Consider the following 23,888-nt stretch of genomic DNA (forward strand, 5'->3'; position numbering starts at 1 on the left):
CAATAACAAAATTACAAAAATGATGAGCATGGCAAGAATAGCATAATTGCATACTATATAAATTGCCCCTATACTCTTTTACTCTTTTACTTGTTTCAGTCATTTGGCTGCGGCCATGCTGGAGCACCGCCTTTAGTCGAGCAAATCGACCCTGGGACTTATTCTTTATAAGCCTAGTACTTATTCTATAATTTTTTGTTAACATTATATAAACTGCTCCTATACTATATAAATTGCTCTTACACTCCACAAATTGCTCTTATATTATATAAATAGGCTCGATGCTATATGTGTGTGTGTTCTTATGTTCAGTTGTTTTTGTAGAGTTCAAATTTGTTATTCTTAAAAAAGAATAATATTGACAGTAACTCCGAAGTTTTGACCAGCTAAGCTATCATCGGACAGTGACTTAGCTGGCTGAAACTTCGAAATCACTGTCAATAATATTCTTGTTTAAGAATAATGTGTATGTATGTATGTATGTGTGTATGTGTATATACACACACACACATTATTCAATTTTTTTAGTTCGTTATATGAAGTTTGTGCTTGATGAATATATTTGAGATATTTCTCAAGATATGAAACTATTAGTAGCACCTAAAGACATGTGTTGTGTCCTTTAAATAAACAATACTTATCTCTTACTAGATGGAGTACTTTTTTTTGTTGATTTTTCAATCATGGAACAGTACATTATATATATATATATATATATATATGTACTGATGGCAGTTTTTCGTGTCCAAAAGTCATGAGATGAGATTTTCATGTCCAAAAACCATCAGCAGGCCTACATGTGGCATGGAGGTCCTGACCACCAGTGTCTCTCATTTTCATCTCTTCTCCATCACTGCAAAAATTTTCTTCCTAGCTACACTTGGCGCTTTCAAAGTGTGAGTCAGTCTGTGCGATCCAATCTCACTTTTTAGACTTGGACGTCTGACCATAGTGGCTCAGTGTGCCAAGACAGATGTGATGATGGGCAAGCAGTAGGTTTTACATAGGAGTGGCCTTCTCCAACATGAACTACCTTACAGAGCAGCTAAGTTCCAGGCTTCCACCTGCCCTAGAGCTGCCAGAAGTTTATCAAAGTCATTGCTGGACTACCCAAGAGACTCCACTTCATCTATATAGCTTATAAATTTACCCTGTTATACAAATATCACTATAGAATAATACTAAATAATAAATAATTATAACAAATTGAAATATATATTTATGCCCAATAAAATAGCTTCTGTATAACATAAATTTGCCCTATTTCTCATGTGTGTGTGTGTGTACAATTCTTTTATTTTTGGAACAGTGAAGAGCTTGAAACAGATGTAGAGAAATTTGAAGGATAGCTTTGGTTCAATGGTAAAACACCTGTCATGTTTACAGGAGATGTGAGTTCATGTCTCACAGGCAGCTTTCAACTTTTTCTATCCAAAGGGGGTTTTTTAGCCCGATATTTGCACATTATCATTATAGCTTCATCTCCTTTGAGATTCACTGTTTCAAAAACAGAATAGTTTCACATTCTCTTGAAAGTTTCTATATTCTTATGACATCAACAATGTGTGTGTATGTGTGTGTGTGTGTGTGTGTGTGTGTGTGTGTGTTTGCATTATACAATAGAAATTTTCAGTATGCAGTGTAAATTTATTCTGTACTCCATTATATAACATGCTGTATAATACAGAAGTTATCTATATACCAGTTGTACTATATTGAATATAGTATGCGTGTGTATATTTAAGAAAAATCACTCATTGGAAGGAATGGAATGACCAAATGTAACCTAATGTATGTTTAGTGAGTTTCTTATATAGACATTCATAAATATTGAGAAAATGTGTAGAATAACATAGAATGGGAAGTTACAAGTAAATATTAAAATGACATCATTCTTACACACACACACACATATACACACATACATATATATATTTATATATATATATATATATATATATATATATATATATGTGTGTGTGTGTGTGTGTGTGTGTGTGTGTGTGTGTGTGTGTACAATAGAGACACAATATAACAGAGATTACAGTGTAATAAAGATATATTATTATAGTATATTATATAATACCTATATGATATGAGATATAATAGTTTGTAATGCAATAATAGTAATAATGATAAAATATAATGCCATATAATAAATGCATTACATGTTATATATGACTATATAATGCAATAGCTATATAATATAATAGATATATAACATATAAATAGAGTTTGATAATAAAATAAATATATGATAAATTATATATAGCAATAGATAATGTAATAGATATATTACATGTTTATATAGCTATATAAAGTGTTAAATACATATATACATATATATATGTAATATACATAGGTATATAATATAATAGATATATAATTCAATACATTGGGCATTTGATTTGGCACAAGACCAATTTTTGTTGGCAGGTATTGGTGTGATGGTAGTAGTGGTGGTGGTGATGGTGGTGGTGGTGGAGAAGGAGGATATTTTCAAGTGATTCAACCTCTAAATATTACTGGTACTTATTTTAATGTACTACTTTCCCCATACACAGAGAGGAAGGAATTTGATAATGTAGAAAAGACAAAACTAATTTCTATAATATATTCAGGTTATCTCATTTCGGTCAACTCAGTCTGGGAGCATATACATACATACATACATACATACATACATACATACATACATACATATATATATATATATATATATATATATATATATATATATATATATATATATATATATAACAGAAATACATATAATCTCTTTTGCCATGGAGCAGTGGATAAAGTCATAAACCAAAAAATACAATGTTTGTATGGATAAACTCTCATTCAAAATGTTGAAGAATATACCACACATACAACCTAACCATTTGAAGAGGCTTGAAAGATTGCCAGGATACTCTTAACATGGATAAGACTTCATATCTAAATAAAGGTTTCTAAGTTGTTGAAGTGAAAATCTAACTGATTAAATAGAAGTATAAGAGTCATAATATCCTTAATAAGAATGTTTTAATCTCATAGTACAGCCTTAAATATATCAGTCTTCTCATTAATTTCCATGGCCATTTTTCAGCTTTATAGCAATATTTTGAGGTAATTTTCTTCCCCATGTGTAGCAGTTTCTCCATTTTATTCCAGTTAAAGGCAATTTCAGTCTTGTGTACATACTGCATGCAATTCCTGTTTTGTACAATGGATGTTGAGGAAATTTCTAATTTGTGTGCCAGACATAGGCAAAATCTGTCATCTAATTTCATTATTATGTTTCGACAATTCTTTATTAAATGCCAGCTTGTAAGCAATTTCTGTCTTGTCAGTGTTGCATGCTATCATTTATAGGCATTATGTTCCAGTGTGGGTCATTAACCATTCCAAATTTTTAGAAGTGGCCTACAGACAACTGTTATGTAGTTTTTTTCTTATAATTTTTGCTGAAGTTTTTGTTTCTTACTTCATACATTAGTTTATTTTTGATGGAAACTGAATGAAAATGTTTTTAAAAATGTTATATTCTCTTCAATCTTTAACATTCAATCAATTTATATGTATTTTCATTGAGTTATTGAAATTATTTGAGTAGTTATGTTTGAACAGATGACTTTCGATTATAAAAATAAATGAACACAAATCAGTTTTATTTTTCTCTCTTCTCTTCAATGGTTGATTTTTCGGAATAAGATTTAAATGGAATTAATTCAGAAACCCCCAACTGAAAGGATTCCATTATGTTTTAGCAGCCTTTAACGATGTTTCCTCTTTATCATCATCATTGCATATTACAGAATTGTCCAAATTTGATTTCCTGTGATGTCTTTTAGACTGACCTGGACTATGAGGCAGATCAATAAGCATAGTCGTGTCTCGATTGGTTTGTCCCGGGAGGTAATCATAGACCTTGTATTTCGGCGCAAACTCTGTGTGGGGAAGTTCCGCTGCCTCTTGATAAGCACCCTTTTTTGAGCTCTGGCTTCCTGTTAAAGAAAACAGAAATCAGTTTAGGGGGTTTAATACATATATATATATATATATATATATATATATATATATATATATATATATATATATATATATATATGTATGTATGTATAAAGAAAGAAAAGGATAAAGAGACCAATGGCAAAGTTAGAATTATATTTTATGGATAAAGTCTTACAGCTGTTTCAGGGAAAATCCAATGTATCCCTTCATTGGAGACGGTAATAGTAAAAGAATGGATTATTACATCTATAAGAGGAGATTTGTAGTAAGAAGTAAGAGCAATGCACAGAAAAGAATATATATATATATATATATATATATATATATATACAAAATAATGAATGCAGGATACGTAATATAAAACGAAAAGGAAAAAATTCAATTGTCAATAATTGTGGTTGGCAGTGCAGGGTAGATCTACATTGCAAAAAATAAGAGTTCAAATCCCATATAGATGCAAAAAGGTTTTTTAACTCTTATTTCTAACAATGTAGATGATACTCTGCAACATCAGTCACAATTAGTGACAATTGTATATAAATATATATATATATATGGGACAGCTATCATCTGTCAGGATGAAGCAATCATCAAATATATATGTATGTGTGTATATGTATATATATATATATATATATATATATATATTAGTAAAAAAGTATGGGATTACTCCAAAATGATTACCAGTTTCCTCTCATTTAGGTATTCAAAATATGTTATTCAACAGTTATCATATGAATCCAATAAAGTTTTTATAAGATAAGAAATTATATTAATATTCCGTTAGATGATTCTGAATTTATTTCCTTAACGATACGGGTTTCCTGGAGTTTAAATATTGACAATATTAGAAATAAGAATTACCTGTAATTCTATAATTATATACTGCCTTTTGAAACATATGTGGGTCTTAAAAGGCAGTATATAATTACAGAATTAAAGGTAATGCTATTCCTACTTTGGAGTAATCCTTATTTTTGATATTGTCTATATATATATATTTCGTTTTTGGATTTGGTTTGCAAGATTTTTTTATGTGATTTCGTGTGTTGAAGCATATTTTAGGAAAATAAAATTAATAAGTGGAAATTTTAACGGTGAGTGTGTTAAATTTTAAGGCACGATAAGAAAATGACTCTCCCCAGACACAACAGTATATATATATATATACTAGTAACTAATATTATGTCACAAATCAATATCATTTCAAAATACAACATCAAATAGAAATTATTATTATTATTATAAATGCCAGAAAATAATGAGATATTGAAAACAAAAGATTATATTATTTATGTTACACTATTACACTTCAAAAGTTGAACTTTAATTTGTTTTTATAACATCGAATATTCTTCATTCAACAATGATGTTGTTTGTGTCTTTAGTAGACTTATTAATCACATACTTGTAGTTGCTGTGAAATCTATGGTTGGCGACAGTTGCCAGGCTATGTTGACTGTTCCTGACTTACATCATTTGTACTATAACTGTTCAATAAATACATTTCCATATTAAGTAATTGAATATACTCATATTACTCTCACTTTCTCTCTCACTCTCCCCTCTCTCTCTTCCTCCCTTTCTCTCTCTCTCCCTCTCCATATATATATATGTATATGTATATATATGTTCTTTTATTCTTTTATTCGTTTCGGTCATTTGACTGCAGCCATGCTGGAGCATCACCTTTAGTTGAACAAACTGACCCCAGGACTTATTCTTTGTAAGCCTAGTACTTATTCTATAAGTCTCTTTTGCCGAACCACTAAGTTACGGGGACATAAACACACCAGCGTCGGTTGTCAAGTGATGTTGCCAGGGACAAACACAGACACACAAACATATACATACACACACACACACACACACACACATATATATATATATATATATGGGCTTCTTTCATTCTTTCAGTTTCCGTCTACCAAATCCACTCACAAGGCATTAGTAGGCCCGAGGCTATAGTAGAAGACGCTTGCCCAAGGTGCCATGCAATAGGACTGAACCCAGAAGCATGTGATTGGTACACAAGCTACTTACTACACAGCTGCTCCTGCACCTGTGTGTAAATATATATATATATATGTACATAGAAATGATTATACCAATGGACAGAGTATAAAAATCACCACACCAGTAAAATTAGTATTTAAGTATATAATTAATAAATATATAATTATAATTAAGGGTGCTGGCATTACCCTTGATATATATATATATATATATATATATATATATATCATCATCATCATCATCATCATCGTTTAACGTCCGCTTTCCATGCTAGCATGGGTTGGACGATTTGACTGAGGACTGGTGAAACCGGATGGCAACACCAGGCTCCAGTCCGATTTGGCAGAGTTTCTACAGCTGGATGCCCTTCCTAACGCCATATATTATAATATATATCATATAATATATGTATTATATATTACATATAATATATATATATCTGGTAGCAATATATATTGTATATTGAGGGTGCACTGTCGCATCAATTACCAGCTGGCAGACAAGAATGAAATGGTTGGATAATATCAATCATTTCAGTTGGTCATACTTGGGAATCTGGCCAGAAAGTTTAATGGTGGTTGCTTCTGAAGGAAGAGGTGCCTCAAGACTCTTCTCCAGAAAGCATCCCAGGAGAAGATGAATGGATTGATAAAATGAAAAACTGGGAAACAAAAATGGTAGACAGGAAGAATATAAAACTGTTTTTGTTACCTCTGTAAGACCATTTTGCAACTTCTGTACCTGTTTCAGGAATGGTTGCTATAACAATTGGAACAGCAGCATAAAGGTTGAAATCATCAAATGCTGTATCAATCTGAAACAGTAAGGAAATATTCTTCAAGGAATCTTTTGCAAGACATTTGGTTCAAAACCAACCAATCACAAAATTTGTTCCATCAGAATGATGGATGAGCGTCGAAGTCCTTTCAGCTTGTATCACTTGGGTTGATCAATCAGCCTGGGAGTTCCAAGAGGGTAAAGAGATTAGTATAGTTCAGCAGATGCAGAATAGATGGGATGGTCATATCTGGAACCCATTTGCTTATAGGTTTTGTTTACTGAAAGCTGACCTGGCCTACAGAAAAACAACAAGAACAACAACAGCAATAAATCAAAAAGAAAGAAAAGTTGAAGTAATTACCGCCACACAATATTTGATGCTGATAATTTTGCACATATCCAGTCGGGATGGACATGTTGGAGGCACAGTAAATTCATATCCTTGCCAATGACAGCTCTGTCCAGGCCGGATTGATTCACACAACTTGGAACTTGCCACAATTACAACAACTGGACAGGAATCACTACATCGGACAATCTGTAAAAATACAAAGGATGAAATTTAGAGATCTGCATGGATGGATGTGAAGATCTTCAGAGATATTTGAGATGAAATATGAAGATATGTGGAATGGAATGTGTAGCCGTACAAGGGACAACATGCAAGGATTGTTGGCACTCCGTCGCTTACGACGTCGAGGGTTCCAGTTGATCCGATCAACGGAACAGCCTGCTCGTGAAATTAACGTGCAATCGTCTGAGCAATCCACGAACACGTGTACACTTAACGTTGTTCTCAGGGAGATTCAGCATGAGACAGATTGGGACAAGGCTGGTCCTTTGAAATAGAGGTACTACTCATTTTTGCCAGCTGAGTTAACTGGAACATGGTGAAATAAAGTATCTTGCTCAAGGACAAATTGCACCCCCAGGAATCGAACTCACAACCTTATGATCATGAGCCAAATACCATAACCAGTAAGTCATGTGCCTTCACATACTAAATGTATAGAAACTGTCAAAAGGCATGAAGTTGTGGAATTGATAAAACCTCTTCCTAGACATATGTTAAAAACACAAAATATATTGAAGCAAGACAAATGCCATTATTACAGTAACTAACAAGAATAACGGATGTATTTTGACTCTTTTGATGCTTTTCAATGCTATACACCTGAACGTCACCTACTCAAATGAAATTTGTGCCTTGATATATGTAGAAAATATTGAATAAAACATTTACTGATATCACAGAAGCTTGCTAGGCTGTAGGAAAACTCAGTATACGCAAATGAAACACAATTAAACTAAAATCATCATCTGTGTATCATACTAAATGTATATATGCCACTTGAAGGCAAGCATAAGGCTGCAGAATTGTCTGAGATAGAATCTTAAAAACACAATGTATATGAGACTGAGACCAACATTGTCACTGCAGTGACTCATAAGCACAATATGTACTGTGAGTTTAACACAAGAAATCTATGAAGAGACTTTATCTTATGCAGATCCACAGCTTCATAATCTTCTAATGGTGAATATATGTTTGTGTTATACACAAATGGGAATTTTAGTTTCAACTGTAATATTAGTTGTGTTCACTGACATTTTATATGGACACACACTTGCGTACATACGCGTGAGAGTCTGTGTGCATCTGTGTGAGTGTGTGTTTGTGTTTGTATGTGTGAGTGTGTGTGTGTGAGAGAGAGAGAGAGAGAGAGAGAGAGAGAGCTTTTATACAGGGATGTCAAACTTGTTTGGCTTTGCAAGCCAGATTAAAGCATCAGCTGAACACCAAAGGTCACATAAGAACAATTATTCCTAAAACCATTTTTCTTAATGTAGACTAAAGTAAATGGATAAAGGAGTCAATACGTAACAAGTTTATTAACAATAAAGAAAGGAAAGAGCATAAAATATTAGCAAAGTTTGAGTGTGTGAACAGAGATAGAAATTGTCCAAATGAATGAATACAATTCTTAAGAAGACCAATGCTATATAGAAAACTTGGACTATTACAGCTGCAAAAACCTTTCAATAATGTTCATATCTCTAGAATCCATTCAGATGAAGACATGAAAAAAATAATCTTCCGTTTGGTTTCGTATATATATAAACAAACTGAAGGAGAAACAGGACACTTCTGTTGTTTTTGTTTTTTTTTAGTGCGTGAATTCATAAGCTTCTTTCGTCATTGGTTGAAATAACAAAAGATTACCTAAGGTGTATTGATTTGACTAAATGGAACTTGGTGCTAATTATGGTTTAAGTTGGATTCCATCTCTGAATGCATGCTAATGACATATACGAGGGGGTGCTGAAAAGTTCCTGGCTTTGGGTAAGAGAAAATACAGGAAGATGTTAATTACAATTTTATTCAACATATTCCTCCTCTCAGATTCACATACTTATTGCAGCAGTCCTTCAGTTTTTCTAAGCCCTGTAAAAGAACTAGGAAAGTTGGGCCTCCAACCAGGCTTTTTGTGATACCCTTAAAGCCAGGAACATTACAGCAACCCCTCGTACTTTGCAGAATATTTGAAAATTCAAAAGAATAATCTTTTATCTTTTAATTGTTTTGATCATCTTGACCACAGTCAAGCTGGAGCACTGCCTTGAAGGGTCTTAGTTGAAGAAGTCGACCCCAGAAATTACTTTATTTTAGGCCTACTACTTATTCTATCAGTCCCTTGTGCTGAACCGCTAAGTTACAAGGATGTAAACACACCAACACCAGTTGTCAATCAGTGGTGAAGGACAAACACAGATGCAAAGACATACACACATAGATATATACATATATATATATATATATATATATATATATATATATATATATACGACAGATTTCTTGCAGTTTCCATCTACCAAATCCACTCACAAAGCTTTGGTCAGCCTGAGGCAATAGCTGAAGATACTTGCCCAATGTGCCATGCAGTGGGACTGAACCTGGGACCATGTGGTTGAAAGCAAGCTACTTACCACAGAGAACAAATCAACACTAGTACTTATTTTTACAATATTCACAATTTACAATTTTCGCAGTATTTAAAGAAAGATTTTCTTCAAAATTACTGACTATTTAAAAAAGTATTCTGGAAAATAGAATGTCACAAATCTTTTAGAGAGAAGATTCCATGATGCAGAATCATCTTTCAAAGATGTTTGTGTTTTTCAAAAAGATTTTTTTTTTTTAATAATTAATAACTTTTTTAAAAAATCATTTCTTTAATGATGTTTGTGTGTGTGTGTGTGCACACGCATATGCATGTGTGTGTTTCCTATTCAACCATCAGATATTTGGCTTAAATTATAACAGCTCATAACAAAAGTGGAATTAGACAGTATCTCAACTCAAAATTAGTAAACACCTGTGAATTGTGAATTTAACGCTAATGATAATTTTCCTGGACTAGATTTTGATACTTAGGGCAAATTAATTCCAACTGTGAAATTGATAATACCTTTAAGATAACACTTAGTAATATTATTGATTATAATTCTGCTAATAATCCTGTCTTAACACCTAGTTCTGAGAGGAGGATTAATACTAATTCCTTTGACCATGGGTACCACATACAAGTGAATAAATGCATTTGTAACTTCAAAAGCAAAATTATCTATCCTTTAGGAAATCTATGTTTAAAGAATCAATACAAGGCCATAACAGGAGATCATATGGTTTATTACATAGTTTCGTCTGCTACAGTTTGAAAATCTAGATAGCAAAATAATTCTTTCATTTAAGTATAGAAGAAAATACAATTCTACAAATCTTAGTCAATGCATTTGGGATTTAAAAGACAAAAACATTAACTATGATATAAAGTGGTCCATTATTAGTAATGCATCATCGTACGATATTGGTAATTTTAAATGTGATCTTTGCCATGAGGAAATAATATTACATAATTACTTCTAAATACATATTCTTAAATTTTAGAAGTAATTTTACCGGTGTGCTAACGTTTCTGCCAGCTTCCCGCCTCTTTCAGTTTCTGTCAACCAAATCCACTCAAAGTCTGTGGATGGCACATGGTTTATAAAAGAAGACTCTTCTACAAGATTTCATACAATGGGATTGAACTCAGAACCATGTGGTTGGGGAGCAAACCTCTTGCCACTCAGTCATGCCAACTCCTACATATTTGTATAAAATATATTCAATCTGTGAATAGCGATATCAATATGACATTGCATATTAAGGCTTTAATTGTGTTAAACAGATTTTATTTCTTCCATTTTGTTGCTGTCTTTTTTTTTTGTTTGTTTTTATTTAGCTCATTCTGTTAAATCTAATAAAAGAAGTCCTTAGATACGTTAAAATGTTCTAATTTCCTAACATCAATGAAAAGAGTAATAACAATAAAATGTAATTCCTCTAATTGAATCAAAGAGGAATCGAGTCAAGGTGGGGGTGGGGGTGGAGAAAGAAAGAAAAAGAGGGGGAGGAAGAGAGAGAGAAAAGGAAAGAAAGAAAAGAGAGAGGGGGAAGGAAGAAAGAAAAAGAAAGAGAAAAAAGGAGGAAAGAAAGAAAGAAAGAAAGAAAGAAAGAAAGAAAGAGAGAAAAAAGAAAGAAAGAAAGAAAGAAAGAAAGAAAGAAAGAAAGAAAGAAAGAAAGAGGGGATTGTATTGTTGTATATATGTGTATATGAGAGAGACAAAGAAGAAGGTATGTACATGAGAAAATGAGAAAAAAAGGAGGAAAATATGTGTGTGTGTGTGTGTGTGTGTGTGTGTGTGTGTGTGTGTGTGTGTATGCATGAGAATAATAGAAACAGAGTAAGAGAATATGTGTGAGAAAGAGAGAAAAAGGTGAGATGATGAGTTACATGCATGTATGTATACGTGTGAGTGTGAGGGCGAAAGAGAGAAAGAACCTCTACATGCATAAGAGAGATGTAGAGAATGCATGTGATAAATAAAGAGAGAGGGAGAGAAGAGAGACAGACAGATAGACAGAAGGAGGTGGGTGGATAGATAGAAAGGGATAAGAAATGAGTAAGGGGAGATAACACCTAATAGAAGTTCTCCAGTTACATCGTCTGCCATTCTTCATTTGAAACTTGTTCAGTTATAAGATATCATGCTGGTTATTTTGGGGTTATTTCTATGTCATTTGTTTCATTAAAACAAATGGAAATGAAAATATTGAATTAAATACAAAAATTTGGAATAAAAATAAATTTCATTAGAGTGTCAGTTAATATCAAAAACAGAATATCAGAAACCTTGTAATAATAAAAAAAATAACAATTAAAATCTTTTAAAAAAAAATCAATATACTCGGCATTAAATAAAGAAAAAAAAATTGTCTAATTTTGCTTGTCAAAAAAGAGTTAAAAGATTTCCTTCTTAACTTCTTCATTCGACCTTTAAAAATCTGAAATCAATGGTACCATACACAATAGAGACAAACAGAAATGTGTTGACAATGAAATTGGTGTTGGTGGTGGTGCTGGTGGGAAGGAGCATTTGTCTTAGAGCCTGTGTATATATATAAATATATATATATATATATATATATATATATATATATATATATATATACAGCATCTGCCCAAAAAGATGTATACACACTTCAAGAAAGAAAAAATTTATATAAATATTTCAGTTCAGTGTTATTGCAATTTGATAAAACATTGAAAGAGGTATTTATATTTATAGAGGCACTTATACAAGTTAAATACTTACACAGATTTTTCCTTTCTTGAAGTGTGTATACATTTTTGGGTGGACTTTGTATATTTACACACATATATATATATATATATATATATATATATATATATATATATATATATATATATATAAGCAATGTTAAATCTATGAACGAGGTATTAACAGTAACTGCACGACAAGGTGAAGTATATTTGCCACTTAAATCTGGCTGACCCCTAAGGGTGGATGTTACTGTTGCTTTTAGCCCCAGGAGAACATCTCCTCCAGCTGGTTATTGACACACATCTGTGTCCTGTCTGTATTTGCAAAGGGAAGTCATCCTTCCCATCTTGATCTGCGATACGTACGGACTCGAGTTTCTGGGTATTTACCCGTCCTCAGCGTACGACAATCGCCGACCTTCGATGCGAAAGATATCCCAATGCAAATACATATATCTTTTTCCAGTGATATATGTATATATATCGTTTGTAGAAATACATAAATTCGTCTTAGAAGCACACTCTAAGATGTAGAGCAGTAAATGTTATAGTGGGCTAGGCCAGTTATGGGGTTACTCTGAGTTTCTCGCAAATAAAGGGTTTAGCCTTATGGCATATCTTCAGACCCCGAACACTCTTGTTTGGGGTTTGAAGGTACACTATAAAGCTAAACCCTTATGTATGAGAAACCTAGGGTTACCCTATAAACCAGCCTACCCCACTATAATATAAATATATATATATATTCTTTTATTCTTTTACTTGTTTCAGTCATTTTGACTGTAGCCATGCTGGAGCACCACCTTTAGTTGAACAAATCAACCCCAGGACTTGGGTAAAAGAAAATACAGAAGGATCAGTTAAATATGATTTTATTTAGCATATTCCCTTCTCAGATTCATACACATATTGCAGTGGTCCTTCAATCTTTCTAAGCCCTGTAAAAGAACTCAGAAGGTTGGGTCTTTAACCAGGCCTTTTGCAGTACCCTTAAAACCAGGAACTTTTTAGCACCCCCTCATGTATGTTTATGCTTATAAAAAAATGTAAGTGTACACAAAAATATATTGCGTAGAATTCCACTCAAAGCAGCAGCAAAATTAAATGAAAATCTCACCTGTTTCAACTGCATATTACATGATCCACATTTCCGGAAGGATATATTTTGGAGAGTTATAGTTGCAATTATATTCTCACCGGGTACAAAAATCTGTTTCTTAAGCATTAGGGAACAAGAAACATGGCCTGTTTGACAACAGCCATTACCAAGGCTCTTCTCAGTATAATCCTCAATTGGTGAGTACACCTGCAAGTAGAAAGGCATCAAAATACTAATTAATTAATGGGAAAACACCTGGCAGCAAAGAAGAGAGTAAGATATTAACAGGAGTAAGGACAATACCAAAGAATAAGAAGTAAAAGTATTAGTCAAATTATTATTTAATATGAAATTGTATCTTAAGGCGGTGAGCTAGTAGACTCATTAGCATACTGGGAAAAATGCATTTCATCTATCCTTACATTCTGAGTGTCGAGGCGCAATGGCTCAGTGGTTAGGGCAGCGGACTCGCGGTCATAGGATCGCGGTTTCCATTCCCAGACCGAGCGTTGTGAGTGTTTATTGAGCGAAAAACACCTAAAGCTCCACGAGGCTCCGACAGGGGATGGTGGCGAACCCTGCTGTACTCTTTCACCACAACTTTCTCTCACTCTTACTTCCTGTTTCTGTTGTGCCTGTAATTCGAAAGGGTCAGCCTTGTCACACTGTGTCACACTGAATCTCCCCGAGAACTACGTTAAGGGTACACGTGTCTGTGGAGTGCTCAGTCACTTGCACGTTAATTTCACGAGCAGGCTGTTCCGTTGATCGGATCAACTGGAACTCTCGGCGTCGTAAGCGACGGAGTGCCAACATACATGGGTATATGTGTAGTAACTCCAGTGTGTAAGTGCATGGAAGTAAATACACTGATGGAAATATGAAGATGCATGTGTCTATGAACATGGGTCTTTCTTTCCCTCTAGCTCTGTGCATGTGTGTGTGTGTGTGTATGAATGTGTGTGCGTGTGTGTGTGAGTTTATCCATCTGTATGTGTCTGTTGTCAACAAAGTCCGGTGAAGTAACACGGGAAATGTCAAATATTTGGCTCAGATCCCAATGCAGAATAAACAGTTTTTCTAAAGTACATTAATAGTTGTTTGTGGTGTAGTAGTATTGCGGTGTTGTTTGTTTGTTTTTGTTGGTTTTTTTTTTGTTGCTTTTTTGTTTTGTTTTGTTTTGGGTTTTTTTTTTGCAATGGCTGAGGTATCATCTTAATCCCCATTGCCAACAGTGGCATCATAATCGTCACTGTCGCATTCATCCCCCTTATTATCATCATCATCATCCTACTACCATTGCCACTACCATCACCACCACCACAACCATCACCACCACAACCATCATTATCATCATCATCATCATTGTCATCATCATTATCATTACCATTGTTGTCATCATCATCATCATCATCATCATCATCATCATCATCATCATTGTCACTACCACCACCAACATCATCATCATCATCATCACCGTCACCAATATCCTATTACTACAATCATCACCGCCATCATCATCATCACCACCACCACCACTACCACCACTTTCATGTTGATTATGGGGAGGAGGATGAAGGGGAAGAGGAGAAGGGAAATGGATAGCAATCTAGACGCGAGGCCTTATTAGAGTAAGTTTCTATAATTGCGAGCGGATTGTTAAACACTAATCTACCGAGCTTTCAGACGATTCCCTCATGATAGTCGACAACAAGGCAATTTCCCTCACAAGATCCATCACAATTAATTTACGATGACAAATGTAATCGCTGCTCATCCAACCACCCGCCCACCCCCACCCCACCCCACTCTAACACTGTCCCATGGAAAATGATTCCACGAAAGCAAAATGTCACAAATGCAATGAAGGTCATCCAGTGAATAATAGAACAAAAAAAAGTATTATGACGCAGTGTTAGAAAATCAATTTTATAACATTAGCAGTAATAATAATGATAATAATAATAATAATAATAATAAATGCCCTGATCCAGGACCCTGATGCAGTACCAATACCCTGATGCAGTACCAATGCCCTGATGCAGTACCAGGCAGTGGCTCTCATGGCTTCTGACCTTAACAAATTGGAAGTCTTATCATGTACATATTTTGTCTTTGTGTAAAAGATGGCCTACAGCAAATATTCTGCTCAATACCACAGATTTGCTTCTCAGTTGTTTGACCTGAACCAGTTGAGCATGTCCCTTGGTGGTTGATGATACGTGCATCTCTGATCAGGAGTAGAAGTAGTGGGGGAACATCATAGCCATGTGTTGAGAGGAATTCTTTGGGGTTTAAATAATTCACCTTTGGAAACATGGGTGTTTCATTCAACGTCCTTAAACAAACCTTATTCAGGGACTTTTTGAGCAGGATGGGCAACTTGACAATTTTTTAGATGGTTGCAAGTTTATATAGAATCATAACAATTAGTGTTCCATTATAAATTGTATATTCTGCATTATTTTCATTTAAAAACACCTTTTAGTTCTTCTGGATAAGGCTGGAATTGAGGGAAGGTGATTTTCCCATTCTCTCAGCAGTTCACTGGTTCATTTATAAATCTAAGACCTTCACAATGGCTACCAAGAATATTCATGTCACTAATGTTGAAACTTCCAACCATAACTTTACAGTTTTTTTTTTTTGGGGGGGGGGGGGGGTAGTGTTCTCTCCCATTTTCCTTTTCTATTCTATCTTGAACATGATCTCTTATCTGTTGTAAATACTCACTCTATACTCTTTGATTCATATTTTCCATTCTGTGTTGATGCTCTCATGCTTGTTCTAGTGATTTAACCCTCTGCTTCTCTTTAAATGCCATTGCTGATACCATCTCATTCTTTTTTCTGATAGCTTACATCTTTGTCATCCATATTTTATAAACAAACATCAATTTTCAAGAGGGAAGACAATAAATAATTGCAATAATATGCATGTGTTAAGTGATAGGCAATAAAAAATTTAGTTCAATAAAACAAAAACAAAAAAAAACTACACTTTTCACTATCTCTTTACCACTGCCACTTCTACCACCATCACCACCACCCCCACCACAATCATTATAGTTTTCAGTAACAAAACTCAGTCTAGGTTGTTTGCCAACCAAGATTATTTCATTTCAGTTCAGTTCAGTTGTTTGTTTATATCTTTTTTTTTTTTTTTGCTGTCAATACAAAGCTTGAATAACAAATTTTAAAAAATAATAACATCCATGGCTATTTTGCTAATGGTTTCTCACGGCTGGATGCATTTCTTATCACCAATCTTCACCTGTTTCAGGCTGAAGAAATATTTCACAAAAACCAGTCATATTTTTCACATAAGTTTGGTAAGGAAGGATGCCACTTGCATGACAGTGACACTTATTTACAACAATCACGTGATGTCAAGGCAAGAAGACAGTAACACATGCACACATACCCACTCATGCATGCACACACACATATATATATATATACATTGTCCTTTATAGGACCGCCTCATTCTGTTGGCAGGCGCAATGGCCAAGTGGTTAGAGCAGCAGACTCACGGTCATAGGATCGCGGTTTCGATTCCCAGACTGGGCGTTGTGAGTGTTTATTGAGCGAAAACACCTAAAGCTCCACGAGGCTCCGGCAGGGTATGGTGGCGAACCCTGCTGTACTCTTTCACCACAACTTTCTCTCACTCTTACTTCCTGTTTCTGTTGTACCTGTATTTCAAAGTGTCAGCCTTGTCACACTATGTCATGCTGAATATCCCCGAGAACTACGTTAAGGGTACACATGTCTGTGGAGTGCTTAGCCACTTGCACATTAATTTCACGAGCAGGCTGTTCCATTGATCGGATCAACTGGAACCCTCAACATCATAAGCGACGGAGTGCCAACAACAAAAATGAGGGTTCCGTTGATCGGATCAACTGGAACCCTCAACATCGTAAGCGACAGAGTGCCAACAACATTCTGTTGGCAAATAAACTTTACTATTCAGTACTGTTACTGTATATCTATCGCTCAGAGATTTAAAACAAGTCGTTTCTCTCTATACAAGATCAGCGACTGTGTGTCGCATAAAGAATATATAGTGTTTGCTAGTGGAGAAAGCTTTCATCAACAGCCAGTGATTGTCTCACATTGAAAACGGGTCACCACCCAGAAACCATAGTCTGTGAGTATCACATAAGGCTGGAGATGGAAGCAATGACCTCCCTTGCAAACACTATAGACACAGACTGTAGGTCAATAGCCAGCTGCAAAAGATTTCCTGGGGCTTAAACAACAGCAAATTCATCCTTTATAGGACTGCCACATTCTGTTGGCAAATAAACTTTACTATATATATATATATATATATATATATATATATAGTTGAAAGTTCCAATAGAGGTAGAATCAACAAAAACCTAGAGTCATGTGGTTGGGAAGCAAACTTCTGAGCACACAGCCATCACAGCCATTCCTGAGCCTAAGGTCATGTGATATTAACCTGAAGAGATGGTCATAAGTGAAGAGAATTATCTTTCTCCCTTTTGGGTTCAGAGTTTAACGTTTTCTTTTATTTCATGAACCATTGATAAATTATTTGAATTATTACAGAAGATAATACAATAGATTTTATATTATTTTTATAGCCAACATTTGTACACATCCACACACACCCAGACACTTATGCTTACACTAGCATTACACCCAAATGTTACTGGTCGTTTTCTCACTATCTCTGATATGGTTAGTGAGAGAAAGACACAAAGAGACAGGCAGACAGAAACAGAATGAGAGATTTGCATTTTCATGTAATCATGAAATATATAAGGAGTTTTTTTTAACATAAAATGTTAAAGACAGGTAAAACAAGCTAAAAATGGTTTTTGGTTAAGTGAAGCTAATGTAGAATCCGTCAATGTTATATATGAACTATATCACTGATGCTACATTCTATATATAACTGAATTAAAATTAATTGAATTAGAAATCTTCAAAAAGCAAATCTACAACTATTAATAGAAAATCACAATAATAATAATAATAATAATAATAATAATAATAATAATAATAATAATAATAATTCCGTTTACATATTTGTTTTGCAAGATTTTTTATGTGAAATCGTGTGTTGAAACAGATGTTGTTGTACTTGGGGATGGTCATATTGCCAGTTTAGCCAATAAAAACACACGCACTGTATATTTGGTGTTAATTTTTTTTTTTTTTCAGCTTTATATTACATTAATCTTAATCTTAATCTTATTTCTACAAAATGCACAATACTTTGCAATAATAATAATAATAATAATATTAATAATCCTTTCTACTGGAAGCACAAAGCTTCAAACTTGGAGGAGGGGATTAAGTTGATTATATCGACCCCAGTACGTAACTGGTACTTAATTCATCGACCCTGAAAGGATGAAAGGCAAAGTCAACTTCAGAGGAATTTGAACTCAAAACATAAAGACAGAGGAAATGGTGTTAAGCATTTTGCCCAGCATGCTAACGATTCTGCCAGCTTGCCATCTTGGTATAATAATAATAATAATAATAATAATAATAATAATAATAATAATAATAATAATAATAATAATAATAATAATAATAATAATAATAATGATAATAATAATAATAATAATAATGATAATGATAATAATAATAATAATAATAATAATAATAATAATAATAATAATAATAATAATAATAATAATAATAATAATAATAATAATAATAATAATAATAATAATAATAATGATAATGATAATAATAATAATAATAATAATAATAATAATAATAATAATAATAATAATAATAATAATAATAATAATAATAATAATAATAATAATAATAATAATGATAATAATAATAATAATAATAATGATAATAATAATAATAATAATAATAATAATAATAATAATAATAATAATAATGATAATAATAATCCTTTCTACTGGAGACACAAGGGGAATTTGAACTCAAAACATAAAGACAAACGAATTGTTAGCATGCTAAACAAAATACTTAGTAGTATTTCACCTGTCACTACGTTCTGAGTTCAAATTCCACCGAGGTCAACTTTGCCTTTCCTCCTTTTGAGGTTGATGAATTAAGTATAATGGTTTCAAATTTTGGCACAAGGTCAGCTGTTTTGGGATAAGTTGATTAGGTCGACCCCTGTGTTTAATTGATACTTGTTTTATTAACCCCGAAAAGATGAAAGGTAAAGTCGACTTCAATGGAATTTGAACTTAGAATGTAAAGATGGACAAAATGCCGTTAAGTATATTTGCCTGGCATGCTAATGATTCTGCCAACTCGCTGCCTTAATAATCCTTTCTATTATAGGCACAAGTCCTGAAATTTGGGGGAGGGGGATAGTCGATTACATCAACCCCAGTGCGTAACTGGTACTTAATTCATCAACCCCAAAAGGATGAAAGGCAAAGTCGACCTCGGTGGAATTTGAACTCAGAACGTAACGGCAGATGAAATACTGCTAAGCATTGCATCCAGCATGCTAACGATTCTGCCAGCTCACTGCCTTAATAATAATAATAATAATAATAATAATAATAATAATAATAATAATAATAATAATAATAATAATAATAATAATAATAATAATAATAATAATAATGATGATGACAACTACAACAACAACAATGACAACAACAACAACTTTGATGATTTCTTTTATTGGCCAGAAGGACCCAAGACTTGGAGGACAATATCGAAGGACAAGTTACAGCCCAAAAAAATTACAAAAAATGCTAATAATAATAACAACAACAACAACAACAATAATAATATAATCCCAGGTACCACTGCTCTCATTTTTATCTGCAGAATAGGTTTTTTTTATGATTTTTGACAATTTTTATTCTCAGAACTAAATACCTAAAAATAAAAAATAAATAAAGAACCACACCCCACACCCCCACCAAATTTACCCCTCTCAGTAAAAAACTTCAGTTTAATACATGAAATGAAGATATTATCAACATTCAATTTTGTAGAATATTTGGGTAGAGGGCGATACTAGCATTGCCTGTCTTTGAAGCTATTGAAAAATTTTCTACTCAAATACAGAAAAAAAAGAAGACTATATTAGGTTGTTTAAGATCTACTGCTAAAATAGCTATTTTTCAACAAGCAGGATTAGTTCCAACTCAAAAATAGCAGAATCTGGGAAGAATATATTACTAAGTGATCAATTTTAAAGGGAAAAAAAAGAAAAAAGAAAAGAAAAGAAAGCAATATTATATTTAGCAATCTTCATGAAAGGAACAATTAAAATCCTTTAAAATGATGGTGGTGGTGGTGGTGGTGGTGGCGGCGGCAGTAGGGTGGTGGTGGCGGCAGTAGGGTGGTGGTGGCGGCAGTAGGGTGGTGGAGGGTGAGAAGAAGAAGAAGAAGAAGAAGAAGAAGAAGAAGAAGAAGAAGAAGAAGAAGAACCTTAATATTATTATTATTAAGCAAACTGCAACAATCGTATCAGTTTTACAGATAGGTTAGACACAGACACCAGAGTATGATGTGAAGCTAAATGCAATTTTCATGATATTAATAAAAATACCAACTTGAAATTACATCAGAATTTTACAATGTGTGATGCAGAGGTGGGGATGGGGAGATAACAATAACATATTTAGATTCTCCTAAAGAAATACCATGAGAAAAAAAGAGTGAGGGCGGGGGAGGGGATAATTATTATTTACTAATGATTTGGTTAATCTAGAATTGTTTCTATCATGAAAAAAAGAGGCTGTATTTAAATATCAAAAAATATGCACAGATTTGGTCACGTGGGTACAGAGTTCACTTTACTAACGATATGGTCTGTGGTTCTATTTCTGTTGTGGAAGGATTCAAACCACCCCTAAGTGACTAAAAGGCAGTGAGCTGGCAGAAATGCTAGCATGCTGGGCGAAATGCTTAGCAGTATTTCGTCTGTCTTTACGTTCTGAGTTCAAATTCCACCGAGGTCGACATTGCCTTTCATCCTTTCGGGGTCGATAAATTAAGTAGCAGTTGTGTACTGGGGTCGATCTAATCGACTAGCCCCCTCCCCAAAAATTTCGGGCCCTTGTGCCTAGAGTAGAAAAGAATATATCGGATGAATGTTGCGTTGTTAACCAATTAGAGGAAATGTCCTCTTGGGACTAAAAAGTCGCAGTAAAATTTGTTTGTATGGAACAACCATGTTGAAGTGGTGACAAACATTACTTGCCAATACGCACACATTTTGTGAAGAGGAGAAAAAAGATAGGGAAATTATATAACATGTAGGAGTGGCTGTGTGGTAAGTAGCTTGCTTACCAACCACATGGTTCTGGGTTCAGTCCCACTACGTGGAACCTTGGGCAAGTGTCTTCTACTATAGCCTCAGGCCGACCAAAGCCTTGTGAGTGGATTTGGGAGACGGAAACTGAAAGAAGCCCGTCGTATACATGTATATATATATATATATATATATATATGTATGTGTGTGCATATGTTTGTGTGTCTGTGTTTGTCCCCCCCAACATCGCTTGACAACCGATGCTGGTGTGTTTACGTCCCCGTCACTTAGCGGTTCGGCAAAAGAGAGACCGATAGAATAAGTACTAGGCTTCCAAAGAATAAGTCCTGGGGTCGATTTGCTCAACTAAAAAGGCGGTGCTCCAGCATGGCCGCAGTCAAATGACTGAAACAAGTAAAAAGGAGTAAAGAGTATGTTTTTACTTACAGAGTCTACGTCAGCTTCACAACTGTTTTCTAAATGAGGATCATAGTCTTTGAAGATGCTGAATGGTTTTTCCTTAGTATTGACTTCATAATCCCTGCCACTAATCTTGCCTTGCACTGTGTAACGCACAAAGGTATCAGGTCCCTCAAAAGAACATGGTAACGAATGTGGGAGTCGATAGAGGAAAGGGAAAACATGACTTCCTTTTTCAAGGATTTCCAAACTTTCCCAGCCTCCTTTGTCATCAACTGCAAAAGAGAAATTTAAAAAATAATATTTAAAACAAAAAAAAAAAAATTAGAAAACAAAACAAGGAAAATCTATGAAAGAAGATTATGGAAAAAAAAATAAATAAATGGGTGTTTTATCCGTTACTTGTTTCGGTCAATGAACAGCGACCATGCTGGAGCACTGCCTCCAGGGGTTTATTTGAACAAATCAACTCCATAAATAATTTTTCTGTTTTTTTAAAAATTGGCTGCTGAACCACTAAGTTACAGGGATGTAAACAAACCAACAACATGTGTCAAGCATTAATGGGGGACAAACAGCACAAATACAAAGACACACACACACACACACACACACACACACACGCACATACTTTTATCCTTTTACTTGTTTCAGTCATTTTGACTGTGGCCATACTGGAGCACTGCCTTAAAGGGTTTCAGTTGAACAAATCAACCCCAGGACTTATTTTTTAAAATCTAGTACTTATTCTGTTGGTCTCTTTTGCCAAACTGCTAAGTTACAGGAAATAAATACACCAACACCAGTTGTCAAGCAGTGGTGGGGAACAAACACAGACTCAAAGACACACACACACACACATATATATATATATATACAATAGGCTTCTTTCAGTTTCCATCTACTAAATCCACTCACAAAGCTTTGGTCAGCCTGAGGCTATAGTAGAAGATACTTGCCCAAGTTGCCAGCAAGTGGGGCTGAACATGGAATCATGCTGTTAGGAAGCAAGCTTCTTGCCTCAAAGCCACACTTATCATATATCTTAATATATAAAGCTGAAGTTGTGTGTCTGTGTGAAGCCTTTTTAAAAGTTTATAGAAATCCACATTTTCCAATTTTTCGTTAAAATTTTTACATCAATGGAATTTTCTCGATCTGAACTTTCCAGTGCAGTAATTAGATTTTTAAAATTCCGTTTACTTTGTGTGATTTAAGGGAGATTTGGCTGTTGTTTCTAGCAACTTTGATATTTCTTCCCTTCTACCTGGGACAGCGTTCTTACACACGCGCTCAACAGAGAGAGAGAAAGTGATACATACAACGTCATAGATTAAACTTTCTTCTCAGTATTCTTTACCGATTTTTCATAACATTGATACGTAAAAACACACACGACCACACATACGTAATCTGTGACAACAACATACACATTGCTCCCGTTCTCTATCTCCCCCTCTTCCTCTCTTCCTCTCTCGCTCTCGCAAACGTATACACGTGCAAGTAAACACAATCATTCACGTTCGTCAATGTGGCATAACTACAGAGTTGTACCCACCGACTTTGGAAGGTCATAACTTTCAGGAAAATGAATATTTTTTAATGAAATTTTCTATGCATATATTATTTATTATGTAGATTCCGAATATACA

The 23,888-nt window shown here is 34.1% G+C and overlaps 1 protein-coding gene across 2 annotated transcripts in view; it reads right to left on the bottom strand.

Annotated features, from left to right (window-relative positions):
- Window positions 1–3,011: 3,011 nt before the first annotated feature.
- Window positions 3,012–23,888, bottom strand: part of LOC106870126 (arrestin domain-containing protein 3) — a 102,665-nt gene continuing 81,788 nt past the window's right edge. For both annotated transcript variants that reach the window (XM_089361070.1, XM_089361069.1), the window contains 5 exons: window positions 22,264–22,511; window positions 13,582–13,770; window positions 7,157–7,333; window positions 6,727–6,829; window positions 3,012–3,992 (listed from right to left, as the gene is read on the bottom strand). In XM_089361070.1, the coding sequence (XP_089217196.1) occupies window positions 3,745–3,992; window positions 6,727–6,829; window positions 7,157–7,333; window positions 13,582–13,770; window positions 22,264–22,511 (965 nt within the window). In that variant the 3' untranslated portion in view covers window positions 3,012–3,744. The remainder of the gene's footprint in view (window positions 3,993–6,726; window positions 6,830–7,156; window positions 7,334–13,581; window positions 13,771–22,263; window positions 22,512–23,888) is intronic.

This window comes from Octopus bimaculoides, chromosome 12, assembly GCF_046866305.1.
Source record: "Octopus bimaculoides isolate indiv1 chromosome 12, ASM4686630v1, whole genome shotgun sequence".
Lineage (NCBI taxonomy): Eukaryota > Metazoa > Mollusca > Cephalopoda > Octopoda > Octopodidae > Octopus > Octopus bimaculoides.